This window comes from Peromyscus maniculatus, chromosome 6 (genome assembly GCF_049852395.1).
Source record: "Peromyscus maniculatus bairdii isolate BWxNUB_F1_BW_parent chromosome 6, HU_Pman_BW_mat_3.1, whole genome shotgun sequence".
Taxonomy (NCBI): domain Eukaryota; kingdom Metazoa; phylum Chordata; class Mammalia; order Rodentia; family Cricetidae; genus Peromyscus; species Peromyscus maniculatus.
This window is the reverse complement of record NC_134857.1, coordinates 62411586-62426052: the sequence shown is the minus strand read 5'-3', so window position 1 is coordinate 62426052 and position 14467 is coordinate 62411586. Positions and strand designations below refer to the sequence as shown.

At 39.6% G+C, this 14467-nt stretch overlaps 1 protein-coding gene across 1 annotated transcript in view; it reads left to right on the top strand.

The window, feature by feature from the left end:
• The window catches only part of Gucy1b1 (guanylate cyclase 1 soluble subunit beta 1), a 46092-nt gene that overhangs the window by 21668 nt on the left and 9957 nt on the right, over positions 1 to 14467 (top strand). The window contains exons 5-8 of the mRNA XM_006985303.3: positions 7541 to 7738; positions 9154 to 9384; positions 10464 to 10580; positions 11487 to 11620. Coding sequence (XP_006985365.1) covers positions 7541 to 7738; positions 9154 to 9384; positions 10464 to 10580; positions 11487 to 11620 — 680 coding nt within the window. The remainder of the gene's footprint in view (positions 1 to 7540; positions 7739 to 9153; positions 9385 to 10463; positions 10581 to 11486; positions 11621 to 14467) is intronic.

The following is a 14467-nucleotide window of genomic DNA, read 5'->3' as shown; positions in this document are numbered from 1 at the left end:
CCAAACGAATGAAAACACATGAACTATGAACCAAAGGCTGAGGGGCCCCCAACTGATCAGGCCCTCTGAATAGGTGAGACAGTTGATTGGCTTGATCTGTTTGGGAGGCATCTATCTCCCTTCTTAAAGGAGTTAGGAGAGGTTATTCTAAGGCAAGTATGAGTGACTATGACCTGGGAACACAGATCCAGGTTGCCAGATATGATTACATGTTCTATTGTGGTGTAGGCAATACAAACTTTTGTAGTCACAGAAAAAAAAATCAACCAAGGGTTAGAGCACAGTGAGGGAAACTATACTACATGTTTTAGATGTTATCTGATGGCATGCTTCACTCTTGGATTGTTGCAAATTAGTGGCAGGCTAAGGATGCATTCCAGAGGTTTTTACACAAAGATATTAGCTCATAATTGAAAAAAAGGGCTATTAAAGGATCTACGACAACTCAAGGTGATCTGGCTGCTCTAGATCTGCAGCATTCCAACTCTACAATCACAAAGCTCTAACTGGTCAGTTAGCCTTATAGAATTTTCAATTTATCTTTGTTTTGTTTTTTTTCTTTTCCCGGGAATTTCAGTTGATAGAGATAAACCTAAGTTGATCCATAAATGAAGACACATAGAATAAATTTTCTTTCTAGATACACAAGGTAAATTGGTATTTATTATTTAATTTTTAGGCTACAATACTGTATCTGTACATTTAAATACATTGTTGTGTCTGTACATTAAACATATTTATATATTTTTAAATGGCAACTTGATATTGCCACTTAAATACTCCAGAGGACAATGACACTCTTGTGAACTCATAGGTCAGGAAACTACTAGACCAGGCTTTGAGTGGGCATCTACCACTTTCATCACACCAAAGAGGACTTGGGGATCTTCTTCCCAATATCTCTCTGGACATATTCACAAGAATGGCTTTGAAACACACACACACACACACACACACACACACACACACACACACACGCATATACATGCATATACATGCATGCACATGCACATGAGAACACATATATAACTTGAAATTGTTTCTACATATTTCTGAATATCAAAAACTGTGTGTATTAGGCAATTATCAGTCCTGCAGGAATTAATTCTAGAGTTACTGTTTTGAATATTTTCACACTTACTTATTTAGTGTGTGAGTTCACCCACACATGTATGTGTACATGCAAAGGCACATGTGTGGATGTCATGGGCCAGTCTTAAGAAGTTGGTTCTCTTCCACCTCCTGAGTTCTGCAGAATGATGCTTGGGTCATCAGGTTTGGTGGCAAGTGCTTTTATGCAGTGAGCTGCCTCGTCAGCCTAAGTCTGAAGTAATAGTAATTTTTTTAAAAAATTGGTTCTTTCATTGGGATAATACCTCTGTTCCTTTATAGAAATGGTGTATTGTAGGCCACACAGTAATGGCAATATCTGTAATTTAGTTCTAGAAAATCTTGCCATTTCCTTTGATTATTTGGTTTAAATAATTGAAGGTACTTACGTTCTCACGTGAGAGACTTTGCTTCCTTCACCAAACTTACAACCTTATACAATTTCTCCTGTGTTTCTGTGTTCAGTGTTTAAAATTTTGTATTATGGTGACTTTGAAAATGAGACTTCCCAATGAACACAGCGATAAAAGAAAATAAGAAATGCTTCTGGAGGAAGCTTTTTCCATTTGTCTGTAGGGATTGCATACTTTGTAACCAATTTTTCTTAAGTCTGTGAAACCATCAGTTTTGGAGCTGTTGATAAAAGTCATCTTTGGAATTTATTCCTTAGTTGACTTTATAATTGAGAACATAAACAATAAGGTGAAGAATTAAAAGCATTTTTATTGTGATTGTTAGATTTCATATGCATTTAACTGGAAATGTTAGAAGGACGAAGCTATATTTTAGCAAGATTCTTTCGTTATTTTCTACTTTTATATTCTTAGGTGAGGCATACATAAATTTCTATTGGAGGCCTCTGCATACTAAGTGAAACACTGCATCGTATGCATGCTTTGCTAGCTCCCTGAGAACATCACTGGGAAGGAATGTCCAGCCAGTGCTGTTTCCACTGCAGTCCACTCTACATTATGACAGAAAACATTGTCCAGAGATCACTTTGACAGTATCCTTGTCTTTCTTGTGCCTGGCTTCCATCACGAGATGCAATTCTGCTTCCTTTGAATAGGGGTTGGCTTTAGTAATTATTTGACCAACAAAATACAGCAATGGTGACAATTTGAAGCATCCTAGGCCATAGCTTAAGATATTTTCATGTTGTCTCTTAGGTATCACAGAAAAATTTCACCATAAGATGCTATCTCTAAGAATGCAGACACCTAACATGAGATGTTCAAGCTACACAGACTGTAAAAATGGTCAGAACAAAAGTCTGCCTGATTCCCACAAACTGTAAAAATGGTCAGAACAAAAGTCTGCCTGATTCCCTTGCAGAGACCTGGCCTTTTCAGTGGCAGTTTCTAGGGTCCATTGTAGAACATAATCCTGTCAATGTACTGATGACTCCAATTCAGGAGTTGCCACACTCAGTCAGACAGCACAGAGAATCATCAAAGATGACAATAAACTAGTTCAATCAGTAAGTGTTGGTGTGGCTTGCTCTACCACAAGGAAAATTGCAACAGGGCTTTATTATTTTTCCTTGTAGATTTTTTTCTTTTAATATGTGCTTGCGTGCGTGCGTGCATGCGTGCGTGCGTGCGTGCGTGCGTGCGTGCGTGCGTGTGTGTGTGTGTGTGTGTGTGTGTTTGTACATGGACAATGAGCCAAGAACTTTGAGTAAGTCCTTGGTGAGCTGCTGTAGGGCCTTTGACATGGGACCCAAATGAGGCCAATACAGGACTCCCCATTCATTCCTAATGATGCTGCATTATTACCTTGTCTGTTCTTTATGGCCCTAGCAATTTTATAGACAAAATCAGCATCAAGAGCTGCCAGGTTGACTTGAAAATGACACAGGGAAAAGGCTATTTTAGAGACCTGTTAAGATTTGTATTTATGAGCTTATTTCAAGACCCAGAAGGACCTCATTTAAAAATTTAAATATTCTTTCATTCTTGGCTGGAGACTTGGTTCTCTCAGCTGGGTCTATGGCACGTTAAGTCACTTGCTCCCTTCAGCTCTGCTTGGCTCTGGTTTGGGGTTATAAAACACAGCCCACCAGCAGCAACCTGGCACTCACAGTAGATCCAATTTCAATTTCTCAAATGTTTGTGCAAGTGGCTATTTTGGGAAATAGTAGGATTTTCCTAAACAGCTGTAAAACCCTAATACTTCCCTAAATTATTTATATTTTGGAGGAAAATGCACTAGTCACTTTATTTTAACTTTTGGATTTCAAAAGAAACATCTAAACTCTAATGTCTACAACCTGCAATTAAAATGTGACTTACATTTATTTAAAACAGAAAAACAAAACAAAAGTGAAGGGAGATAAAAATGTTAAAAATTGGAAGATTCTTCTTGAATAACTGCTTACATACTTTCACTAAATATAGATCAGTTGTTAAATTTGGTATTATCTGACAGAATTCTGTTTTTAACATGAGTTTTAAAGCACAGGAATATGTGTAATAGTCACAAAAGTATATTTTATTTATTTTTTTATCCTTAACTAAGATATTTCTTTTAAGAAAATGCTGTGGTAAATACATACAATTTTCACCAATTTCTGTTTAAATAATTTTAATGGCTTGGATACATTTTCTTTTCAAATAGAACTTTCCATTTTTTTTCTTTTTTCTATTCTATGATTTATTTCTTTTTATCTTTATGTGTAAGGGTGAGTTCCTGCATGTATGTCTGTGCACCAGATTGATACTTAGTATTCAGGAAGGCCAGAGGAGGACATTAGATCCCCTTTAAGGAGAGTTACAGGCAGATGTGAGCTGCTGTGTGGGTGCTGGGAACTGAACCTGGGTCCTGAGCAAATGAAGCAAGTGTTCTTAAAAACTGAACCATTTCTGCAGTCCACTCCGTGCTTTTCTTTTAAAAATACTAATTCTTTTCATTTTGTTTTTGTTTGTTTTTTTGAAGGAGTAGCTCCCAAATGGAAAGGGGGTAACTCCGTGTTTCCCATCACTTTCCTGTTTCCCACCAACTTATGGGTAGGCTCACCATTTATTTCAGTGATGCTGGGTTAAATCTTTCTTCTCCAACTTCCAAAATGGCTTATTTCTCATTAACCTCAGAGGGCGGTTTTTCAGGATCTGCAGTCCGTATTGACCATGGTTGATGTTGACCCTGCCTTTCCGAGGTGTGAGCAAATGGAAAGTGAGAAAGTGCTGGGTGGCCAGGAGGCCTTTTAGAAACATCATGAAGGTTTTTTTCAGTGCTGACCCTCAATGGATCATCAATACAACTTCAGGGTGTTAAGGATTATGAAGACTGAAAACACAAACAGAATCAGTTTCCTAAAATGTTCCAGGCAAAGTCTTTATCTCTACATTTCTTTGACCAATGTACACATTTTGATTAGCTACACTACGCGCAGAGAAAGGAGGTCTTGAATTTCTTCATATTTTGTCTCTGTCATTATGTATAAGCTTGTTTTTGTTATATATACCTGGTACATTTCAAGAAGAAAAGATGCATTATTTTGAAATAGTCCAAAATCTTAAAAAGTATGAAACTTGAAAGTGTTTCTCAGGGGAACAGTTGTTTCCTACATGTACCGAGCACACCCCACCTGGAGCTGCAGTACTGGCCCAGGGTAACAGGACACATTTTCCTTCCTCTTGAAAGCACAGACACCAGACCAGTCAACTGGACTGACAGTTGCAGAATCCTTGCATAGAAAACATACATTCATTCTCTTTGTGTGTGTGTGTGTGGGGGGGGGGCAAGATATCAGCACAATTAGAAATTGAATTAAGCTGGGATGTGGTGGCACACGCCTTTAATCCCAGCACTCAGGAGGCAGAGCCAGGCAGATCTCTGTGAGTTGGAGGCCAGTCTGGTCTACAGAGCGAGATCCAGGACAGGCACCAAAACTACACAGAGAAACCCTGTCTGGAGAGACCAAAACAAACAAACAAAAGAAATTAAATTGAAACCTCAGACTGAATTTTAGGTATTGGGGCAAAAACATCACCCTTTTGAATGATTCTAAGGAAAATAAGAAGTGTAAGCATACTTGAGGTTGCTCCGTGGTTTTTCGGAGGTTGCTCCACACTGAAGCATGTGTGTTTACATTTTCCCATGACTTTTGGCTGTTTTATGAATGTGCATCCTCCTCCTAACTAGTCATGCAGCTGTTCTCTTCCTGTACTTACCTCCCTGGCTATACTTAGAAATAAAACAACTCCAGTTTTGTGAAGAACGTTTTATTGCCCAAAATGTATCAAAATAGCTGTGTTCATGAATTGTCAAGTCTGTTTAGATAGTGCTATCAAGTGTGGATAAGCTTCTCTCTTGTCCATGCAAAGGGTCCTTGTTTCTGGTTTCCCGAGGCTACTGTAACAATTGTAGTTCAAATATGAATACTGCACATCTCTTAGCAGTATAAGTGCAGTGAAAATAATTTAAATCTAATCACAATCCAATTTCTTAGAAGAGACAGGCTGTGGTAATCACTTGAATTTTGATGGAGTGAAATTGAGTAAGGAAAGCTGTAACTGAAGAAGTCCCAAGAGTGTATTTTATGCTGGGCACTATCTAAAGAAAATCAATATTACATTAAGTGGTAAATCTTCCGTGCTCCAACAAAGCACTCTACTTGTCCTTTTAATTAATAGCAAATTCAATACAACAGTAAATCACCGGAGGGTTGGTTACCACAAAAAGGCTTGAATCACAAACACTGTCACTCAGCATTTGTAGTAACCCGCTTGCCTTTCAGGAAACATTTGAGTGCTGCTGTATTACCAATATTCAAACTTTAATACTGTCTGTACCTGTGCACAAATTCCAAAGGTTGCACCAAAGACAGGAAGGGTGCTGTCTTGAATGACTCGTCCATCCTGGGTGATCAAGTCCAGGGTCAGACCTGCCTTGACATCAAGGTAGCCACTAGCAGAAATGGCACCTTTGTCACTGCCAGTGATTGGGTTGACTGCATGTAGGAATGTACAAAGGGCACATCATGAACCAAAATGGAAATTGACAGTAAGCAGGTGACATGGGTATATTGACTAGAGAATATTAATATTTTGTTTAGAAAAAATGAAATATTATTAAGCCGCCTACTTCGCGTGGTTTTCTTTCATTTTAAGGAGCACAGCACAGTACTTGGACTGTAATATGTACCAAAAATGTCCTTAATGCAGACACAAATTCAGTTGAGACTTTGTGGAAAATGGAGATTAAAAGTAAAACTCTTGACAATACATTTTCTTCTCAAGAGATTTTCTCTCCCGAGATTTTTAGACAAAAAGATCTGCAGGGGTCTTAAGGGTTTTGCAGAAGAACCCCTTGTACCATTCAACTCAATAGAAAGAAATGAGCAGTTCTAGGACAGGTGGGTTCCAGGAACTGCCCTGTGCAGGCTAGAACACTGCCTCATAACTTTTGCACGGCAACAGCGGCCCCTAGAGGCAAACAGGAAGAAGCCATATTTTTGTTCAACACTAGCTTGTCTTGATTTTTACGAGGGGGTTATGAGAGGGAAGAAAACAGAATTCATTGTAGACTGAGGCACACAGAATGACACTGGATTTACCCAACTGATGGAAAAAGTGTTATCTTTCATGACCCTCTGTGCCTGGGTGTATCTCCTGAGTCCGCACAAGCCTGCATGAAATATGTTGTCAACTAAATGCTATGATGTTGGACTGACTTAAAAGTGTGGCTTTCACAGTTCTTATGTCAACCCGTGTATAAATCAGTCTCGAAGTTTAGGGACTAATGGAAGATGCTAAGAAATTTAGCATGTTCCAAGTGATAAATACAAATAAAATAGAAAACAAAGCTACAATAAAATAGAAAACTTTAATTTTCCAAGACTTTAGTTGGAGACAGTCATTTGTCTGGTGCCTTGCTATGGGCTCTCATCTCGGTCAGGGATCACGGATAAAGAAGGAATTATACACCCTTTATCTTAAATAAACACATCTTTAATTAAAAATATCAATAATTAAAGTAATATGCTTATGTTTCACTATCCTTGACGTTTTGCTTTTTTTTTTTTTTTTTTTTAATTAAATTCAGTTGGGGATGATAGAGCAAGCAGAAAGGATGTGAGTGATTTAAACATTCTTTACTGCTTACTACAATGCACGTGAAGAGCAACCTCAGACGCCTGCTTTCGTCCTTAAGTGTGCTCCTTTTCTGGTGAATGGCACTTATTTATCATTTCTTGAAACGCACCATTGATAATCACAAACATTCTTCTCAATCGTTCTGCTCTCTTTTCATTCTCTCTGTGGTACTTAACATGGAGCTATCTCGGGGATGCCACGAAGGCTCTCCTATGTAAATGTTTACCATGGTGACCCGCCCAGTAAATCCAGATTTGAAACTTGTTTCTGCTCCTTGTATTGCTAAACCCTCGTAGAAGTTTCTAGGCACTGTGCTTCCCTCTTCCCTACAGAACCTCGACGCCCTGCATGACCACCTCGCTACCATCTACCCAGGGATGCGCGCACCCTCCTTCAGGTGCACCGATGCAGACAAAGGGAAGGGGCTCATTTTGCACTACTACTCGGAAAGAGAGGGGCTTCAGGACATTGTCATTGGCATCATCAAGACGGTTGCTCAACAGATCCACGGCACAGAGATAGACATGAAGGTAATGCCCACCATCGGAGACGTTCCTGAATACAAGTGACCCTGGAACGTTTGAAATGGCACTACAGTCATTGCTGCTCGTGGGCTACACTAGCAGCACCCGAAAGCAGAAACGGTGTGAGCCCCAGGAGTCTTCTCTATGTGGCCTGGGAGTGCATTATACCGGGCAATTTTCCCCTTGCAACAGATTTTCTTTCTAATTATACATTGCTTCAGGCAAGAGGAAATTCAGTTACTTTCTGTGAATACACGCCAGCTGGGGAAGGGGAGGGGTGCTGACTGGCGGAGCTTCAGCCGGCAAGATATCAGATTGTGGATAATGAAATGTAAAGAACATATTAAATTAGCTGATTTACAGATCCCTTTTTTTCTATGCGGATTCTTTTGTCTTTCCCAGAATGTACCTAGAACATTTTATTTTGTCAACTAAATGTTTGTTCGTGTTCTTTCTTTTTCTTTTCTTTCTTTCTTTCTTTCTTTCTTTCTTTCTTTCTTTCTTTCTTTCTTTCTTTCTTTCTTTCCTTTCTTTCTCTCTCTCTCTCTTTCTCTCTCTTTCTTTCTTTCTTTCTTTCTTTCTTTCTTTCTTTCTTTCTTTCTTTCTTTCTTTCTCTCTCTCTCTCTCTCTCTCTCTCTCTCTCTCTCTTCTTTCTTTCTTTTCTTTTTTTAACTCAAGTTGTGCTGGTGAACATAGCTAAGCCAGCTCTGGTCTTTCCTGATGCTGTATGATGACAGCCATTGTTATTTTTGAGTGGCAATTTCAAGGTATCAACAGAGAAACTGTGCAATGAGGAAAATCGCCATTTTTCTGTCTCTAACCTGGGTGGCTTCTCCTAGTTAGCTGTTCTCTGTGTGCCTGTCCCGTGCAGCCTCAGGGGCAGTGTAGCCATGGATTTGCTCTACAAATGTGCCTGCTTGGGAGGCCTACTCTCTTCCTAGGCCACCCAAAAGGCCATGTGTGCTAATGGGGAATCCTACCAGAATTATAATTAAAAATGATGTATTAGTAACTATGGGAGGTAGTTCAGCTTGTAGAATGCTTGCCTACCATTCACAAGGTTCTGGATTCTAGCATGGAATAAACTACCACAGTGGCACAAACCCACGATCTCAGTACTTAGGTGATAGAGGCAAAAGGTTCCGAAGTTCAAAGTTGTTCTCAGCTACCTAGCTGACTAGAAACTTTCCTGGTAGAAGCTTGTCTAAAATACATAAGACCTTGTCCCAAAAGAATACTGCCCTCACATTGCACAGATCTGAAAATATCTAGAAAGATTTTTCAGCTTTACATGTGTATAGCATTTGCACATACTTTAATTTTTCTAATTTTCTAAACGCAGTGTTCAGAAACAGTCACTTAGATTCATAGCTGAACTAAAACACCATCAGTTAACCATGTTTTCTCCCATCAACATCCAGGTTATTCAGCAAAGAAATGAAGAATGTGACCACACTCAATTTTTAATCGAAGAGAAAGAGTCGAAAGAAGAGGATTTTTATGAAGATCTGGACAGGTTTGAAGAAAATGGTACCCAGGAATCACGCATCAGCCCGTACACCTTCTGCAAAGCATTTCCTTTCCACATAATATTTGACCGGGACCTGGTAGTCACTCAGTGTGGCAATGCCATCTACAGAGTGCTCCCCCAGGTAAACGGCACAGCTCCACCCCGCAGGGTCCCTGGGGGGCCTGACCCTGTCACAGGTTTCATTCCTCTTTGACAACGCCCCAGGAAATATCCCACGCACTTATAACCTAAGCGCATTTGAAAATATTTCCACTAGACTTACTTGCTTCTTCTTTGATCACTGACAGGGAGAGGAGGGAGTTGTATGAGAACAGCAGATTTGCCTTGGGAGAAAATGGGGGACTCGGGAACAGCAGTCAGATTTCACTCATGTTTTTGTTTATTGAATAAATATTCACTGCCTGTCTGCCTTCCAAAAATAGTTTTCAAAGTCAGCTGTTGACAAGGGGAGGAAGGGAATTTGCAGACACTCGGGATGAAAAGCATGGAAGTCACCATGGGTGGAGTGGCTGAGCACTGAAGGACCACAGAGGGTTCAGCGTATTTGCCCTTTCTCTCTAGTCCATGTAAGGATTTGCCCATGGCATGTGCGTGTGGAGGTACCTTGGCTGTAATTCAGGCCTGGAGTGCAGAGGTCTTGTGCAAAGCTGTAGCTCTGGAAGCAGAAGCAGAAGAGGGTTTCGTGTGGGCTTTCCCTCCGGGTGTGTTACTCCTGTTTCCTTCTGTCCTGACAAGACACCAGATCCTTTTCATCCAGTTATTTGCTCCATCATAAGCAGCTGCTGCGTGTTATTACTTCTATTATCATTATCTCTCTTTTGATGAATGTTAAGCAACTATTTACTGGTGTTTTGATATTTAGTTTCATTTTTCAGCCACAGGCATCTAACACATGATGCTACAGCTTAGAAAATTACTTTCCTTCTCTCCCCTGAAATTATTATTTTATTTGCATCAGCTTATATTTGAATATTAGTTACCTAAATCCATATGAGGTTTGTTGTCTGCCAGTATTTGATGTTTGCTTAATCACTCAGTTGCGTATTCAGGATAAATTTCCCGGATAATACTTAAGATTTTTTCACTTATAAATGCAATTGATCTGGCTTAATATCAAGATTAATATCTAATCATAGAGTAAAATTTAAGTTGCTGAGTGTTCTTTTCTTTTCTTTCTTTTTTTTCTTTTTTGCCTCTTAGCTCCAGCCTGGGAACTGCAGCCTTCTGTCTGTGTTCTCTCTGGTCCGCCCTCATATTGACATCAGTTTCCATGGGATTCTTTCGCATATCAATACAGTCTTTGTACTGAGAAGCAAGGTAATTAGACACTCCTTCAACTGAATGTAAACAAGACATGTTATCAATCAATGGAATGGAGAGGGGAAATCATCTGTGAGCATAGTCTATGCAATGGAGATAGAAGAACATAAAACACAAATCTCAAGAGAGCAATGCTTGGCTGAAGAACGTAGACCTCTGTCAGCTGATGAGAACCAGTAGGGGAAAAAAAAGTTTGAGAAAGTGTCTTGCTGGGAACATCTAAGTCTCTTCAGTCTCACATAATAAAACCAACATCTACTCCCTTGAATTTACAATGCTTTAAAAAAAAAAAAAAAAAGAAAGAAAGAAAGAAATCAGAAGACCTAACAAGAAGTCTTTGATAATGTCACCAAAGCTAGTGATTTATCCTTCTGTAAATAGTTTATAATTCTTGCTAACATTTCTTTTTCTGTAGGGAAATAAAAGGATTAAGAATCCATAAACTGATGTAGTTGGTAGTTTAGATGGTTTCCAGATCTCATTTGTGCGCCTGGGATAATTGTAGCAAACACAATTTCCCAAGCATCCACATCTTTCATACTCCCCACATGATGTTCCAAAGGCACGGCCACATGTGCTTTACATGCTGACTGCTTTCAGTTGTTATGTGAACACAGAGTTAGCTTGCCTTAGCTTTGGTGCAATTCACAAATGTGTGTGGCCATATGGAAAAATCACAGGCGCTTACAATGAATGCAGGAGCTGCAGCTCCAGTACCGTCATCCTGTGTGCAAAGAAGGCCATCAAGCACTGCCCATCTTACCCAGGACATCACCCTTCTGGTTCTAATGGGCTAGCTTCCACTCCCTTAGGGTTGGTGAGAAGGGTATCTTTTCACTCCTTCCTGATGCCTTGTCAGGCAGGGGAAGGTCAAAAGCTAATGTTTTGTCTTCTCTGTTCAAGGAAGGATTGCTGGATGTTGAGAAACTTGAATGTGAGGATGAACTGACTGGGACGGAGATTAGCTGCTTACGTCTCAAGGGCCAAATGATCTACTTACCAGAAGCGGATAGCATCCTCTTCCTCTGTTCACCAAGGTAACAACTTTTAGCTTAATCGTAGTTGATAGAAGTTAAAAACAAATCCAATGAATCTTCATTAAAATTTTTGATCCATATGTATTAGTTGTACATATGAATAGAATTTGGCATGCTATTTCAATGCATACATATAGAATACATGGACCAAAACAGGCTCTCTTAATCCAACAGCATTTTAGTTCACAATGCTTATTTCTGCTGAAGTATAAACTGGGTTTTCAAACCCTCGTTATGTAATTCTTTATAACAAGAGTGATTGCATTGGGCATTTCTAAAGACTCAAAGTTTATCTTCTTTATGTCATATCATAATCTGTCTGTGAAGTTCTTATGACATTAGGTCATGGGATGAGCAATCTGCTGTTAGCTGGTTCTATATTTTTGTACTTTCTTTTTTTTTTTTTTTTTTTTTTTTTTTTTTTTTTTTTTTTTCGGTTTTTCGAGACAGGGTTTCTCTGCGTAGCTTTGTGCCTTTCCTGGAGCTCACTTGGTAGCCCAGGCTGGCCTCGAACTCACAGAGATTCGCCTGGCTCTGCCTCCCGAGTGCTGGGATTAAAGGCGTGCGCCACCACCGCCCGGCTTATTTTTGTACTTTCAAAAGAAGCATCATGTAAGAGAGCAATTCTGGAAAGCATAGAATATGATGACATAAAGAACTTTTCTATAGTTAGCAACAATTATAAAAAAGACTATTTTTTCTGGTCTAAGCCACTTAAAATTAAAAATATGCAACGACTTTCATTGGGTTGTAGTATTCACAGTGGATTATTAAACTAAAACTAATGTTAAATTTGTTATTCATTGCCGGGCGGTGGTGGCACACGCCTTTAATCCCAGCACTCGGGAGGCAGAGGCAGGCGGATCTCCGTGAGTTCGAGGCCAGCCTGGGCTACCAAGTGAGTTCCAGGAAAGGCGCAAAGCTACACAGAGAAACCCTGTCTCGAAAAACCCAAAAAAAAAAAAAAAATTTGTTATTCATACTAAACATCAGAAGAGACAAAGCATGGCTTGATGTTTTACGAGCTTTAGCACTTTACTATAAGATACAGGGGGATTTGCAATATGCATCTATAGACCAATAGGAAAAGGTAACTGTGGGGCTTATTATTAGATGATATTTTATATATAATATTGTATAACAGTACTTATGATTTGTTTTCTGAGAATTATTTATCATGCGGGCAAAGGAGATGAACCTGTGAAATATAGAACATCTTTAAAGCTAGCATGATCCAGGAACCAAGTGACACCTGACTTAACATCAGTGCTTCTTGCTCTACATTTTCCTGATTGGCTGTCAGGAGAATGACTGCTTCACTCTAGGGGAGAGTTTCTATTCAAGGACAGAAAGGTTTATTTGGAGGGAGAATCACAAATTACATAGCATATATTTTAATTTTTCATATACAGAACTCAGTCCTATAAGTGATACATTTATGAATTACCATGAAATCTATTTCAATGGAAGTTTTGCCTATAAATAATTCTAAAATGATTAATTCAAAATAGGAAAAAGGAATAAGGATTTCAGTTTTGAGACAGGATATCATATAGCTCAGGCTGGCCTCCAACTAGATATATAGATTTGTATAACAGTGAGCATTGGGTACCCTGGCCCACCTCCTGAACACTGACATTAACAAGTGTGCACCACCACAGCCACTTGAATGATGCTGAGGAGTGAATACAAGGCTTTCTTGTATGCCAGGCAAACACTTTCACAAGAGACACACCAGTGGACCCCTGCAGAACGCTCAGAAGAAGAAGCTGTTCATAATTTCATTGAGATTTCTACCTCAGTATGAATGATCTTTCGCCTACTATTCATTTCATTCTGATTCTTATCATCCTTCTTTGAATCTCCCTTCCAGTTCTCTTCCCTCCCTCTTCTCCTTACAAGTTCTATTCTTACATTCATGACTTTATTGTTATTGTTTGTTTTGATTTGAATTCTTTTGAGACTTATTGAGCTTATTGAAGATCACTGTGATCTCTTCATTATTGGGACTACTCACTAGGGCCTGGCAGGCTCCTCAGTGGCTATACAGATGAAAAAGATGGCTGCCTCCCCCACAGAATCTATCAGTAGCAAGGGTCGTTCATCAGGGAGAGGTAAAGCTCCTGAACTCCTCAGGCCATGACTGACTGTCCGAAGCACTCTGAGTAGTTATGTGTCTCTGCAGTCACCACCATTACAGAGAAGGTCTCTGATTAAAGTTGTGAATAGCATTTGTCTATAGGTATAAACATACATATTTTATTTAGAAGTCTGCCTGACTTCATGACCATTTAAACAATAGCATTACATTCTCCCCTCGGGGTTAGGACCCCCTCTGCCACGAGCAGGTTAAAAATATTACTCTTTAAGAGTGGGCTTCAAATCCAATCAGAGAGCAGTTGGTTCTTCACATTACAGTTGCAGAACTGTTTCTTGGGTGGGCAAATCTTGCCTCACAGATTGGTCCTGTAGATATGGGGTTCAGCTGGGTAAGACCATTGATGCCTTTTCTCCCCCAGCAGAATATCCATCACCTTCTGGAACTATGAAAGCTACTGAGCAGGAAGGAAGCTTCCAGCTCAGTTCCAGCTTGATTCCTCTACACCTTGCAGTCAAGGTGTGTAGTATTTCCAGCAACAGGGGTTTAGAAACTAGGTGTATTCAGTTAAGAAGAGTGACAAGAGTCAGTGCTGTCTAAAGAGGCTCTGCGGCCTCCCTGACTGAGAGGCCGTATTACACCTGGCACTAGGATATCCATTTCAATTTTAAGATTATCTTATTTTGTCTTTCCTCATGGGCAGACCTTGCTTGGTCGTGTTTGGGTCATTTAGCAGGTTATCTGTCACC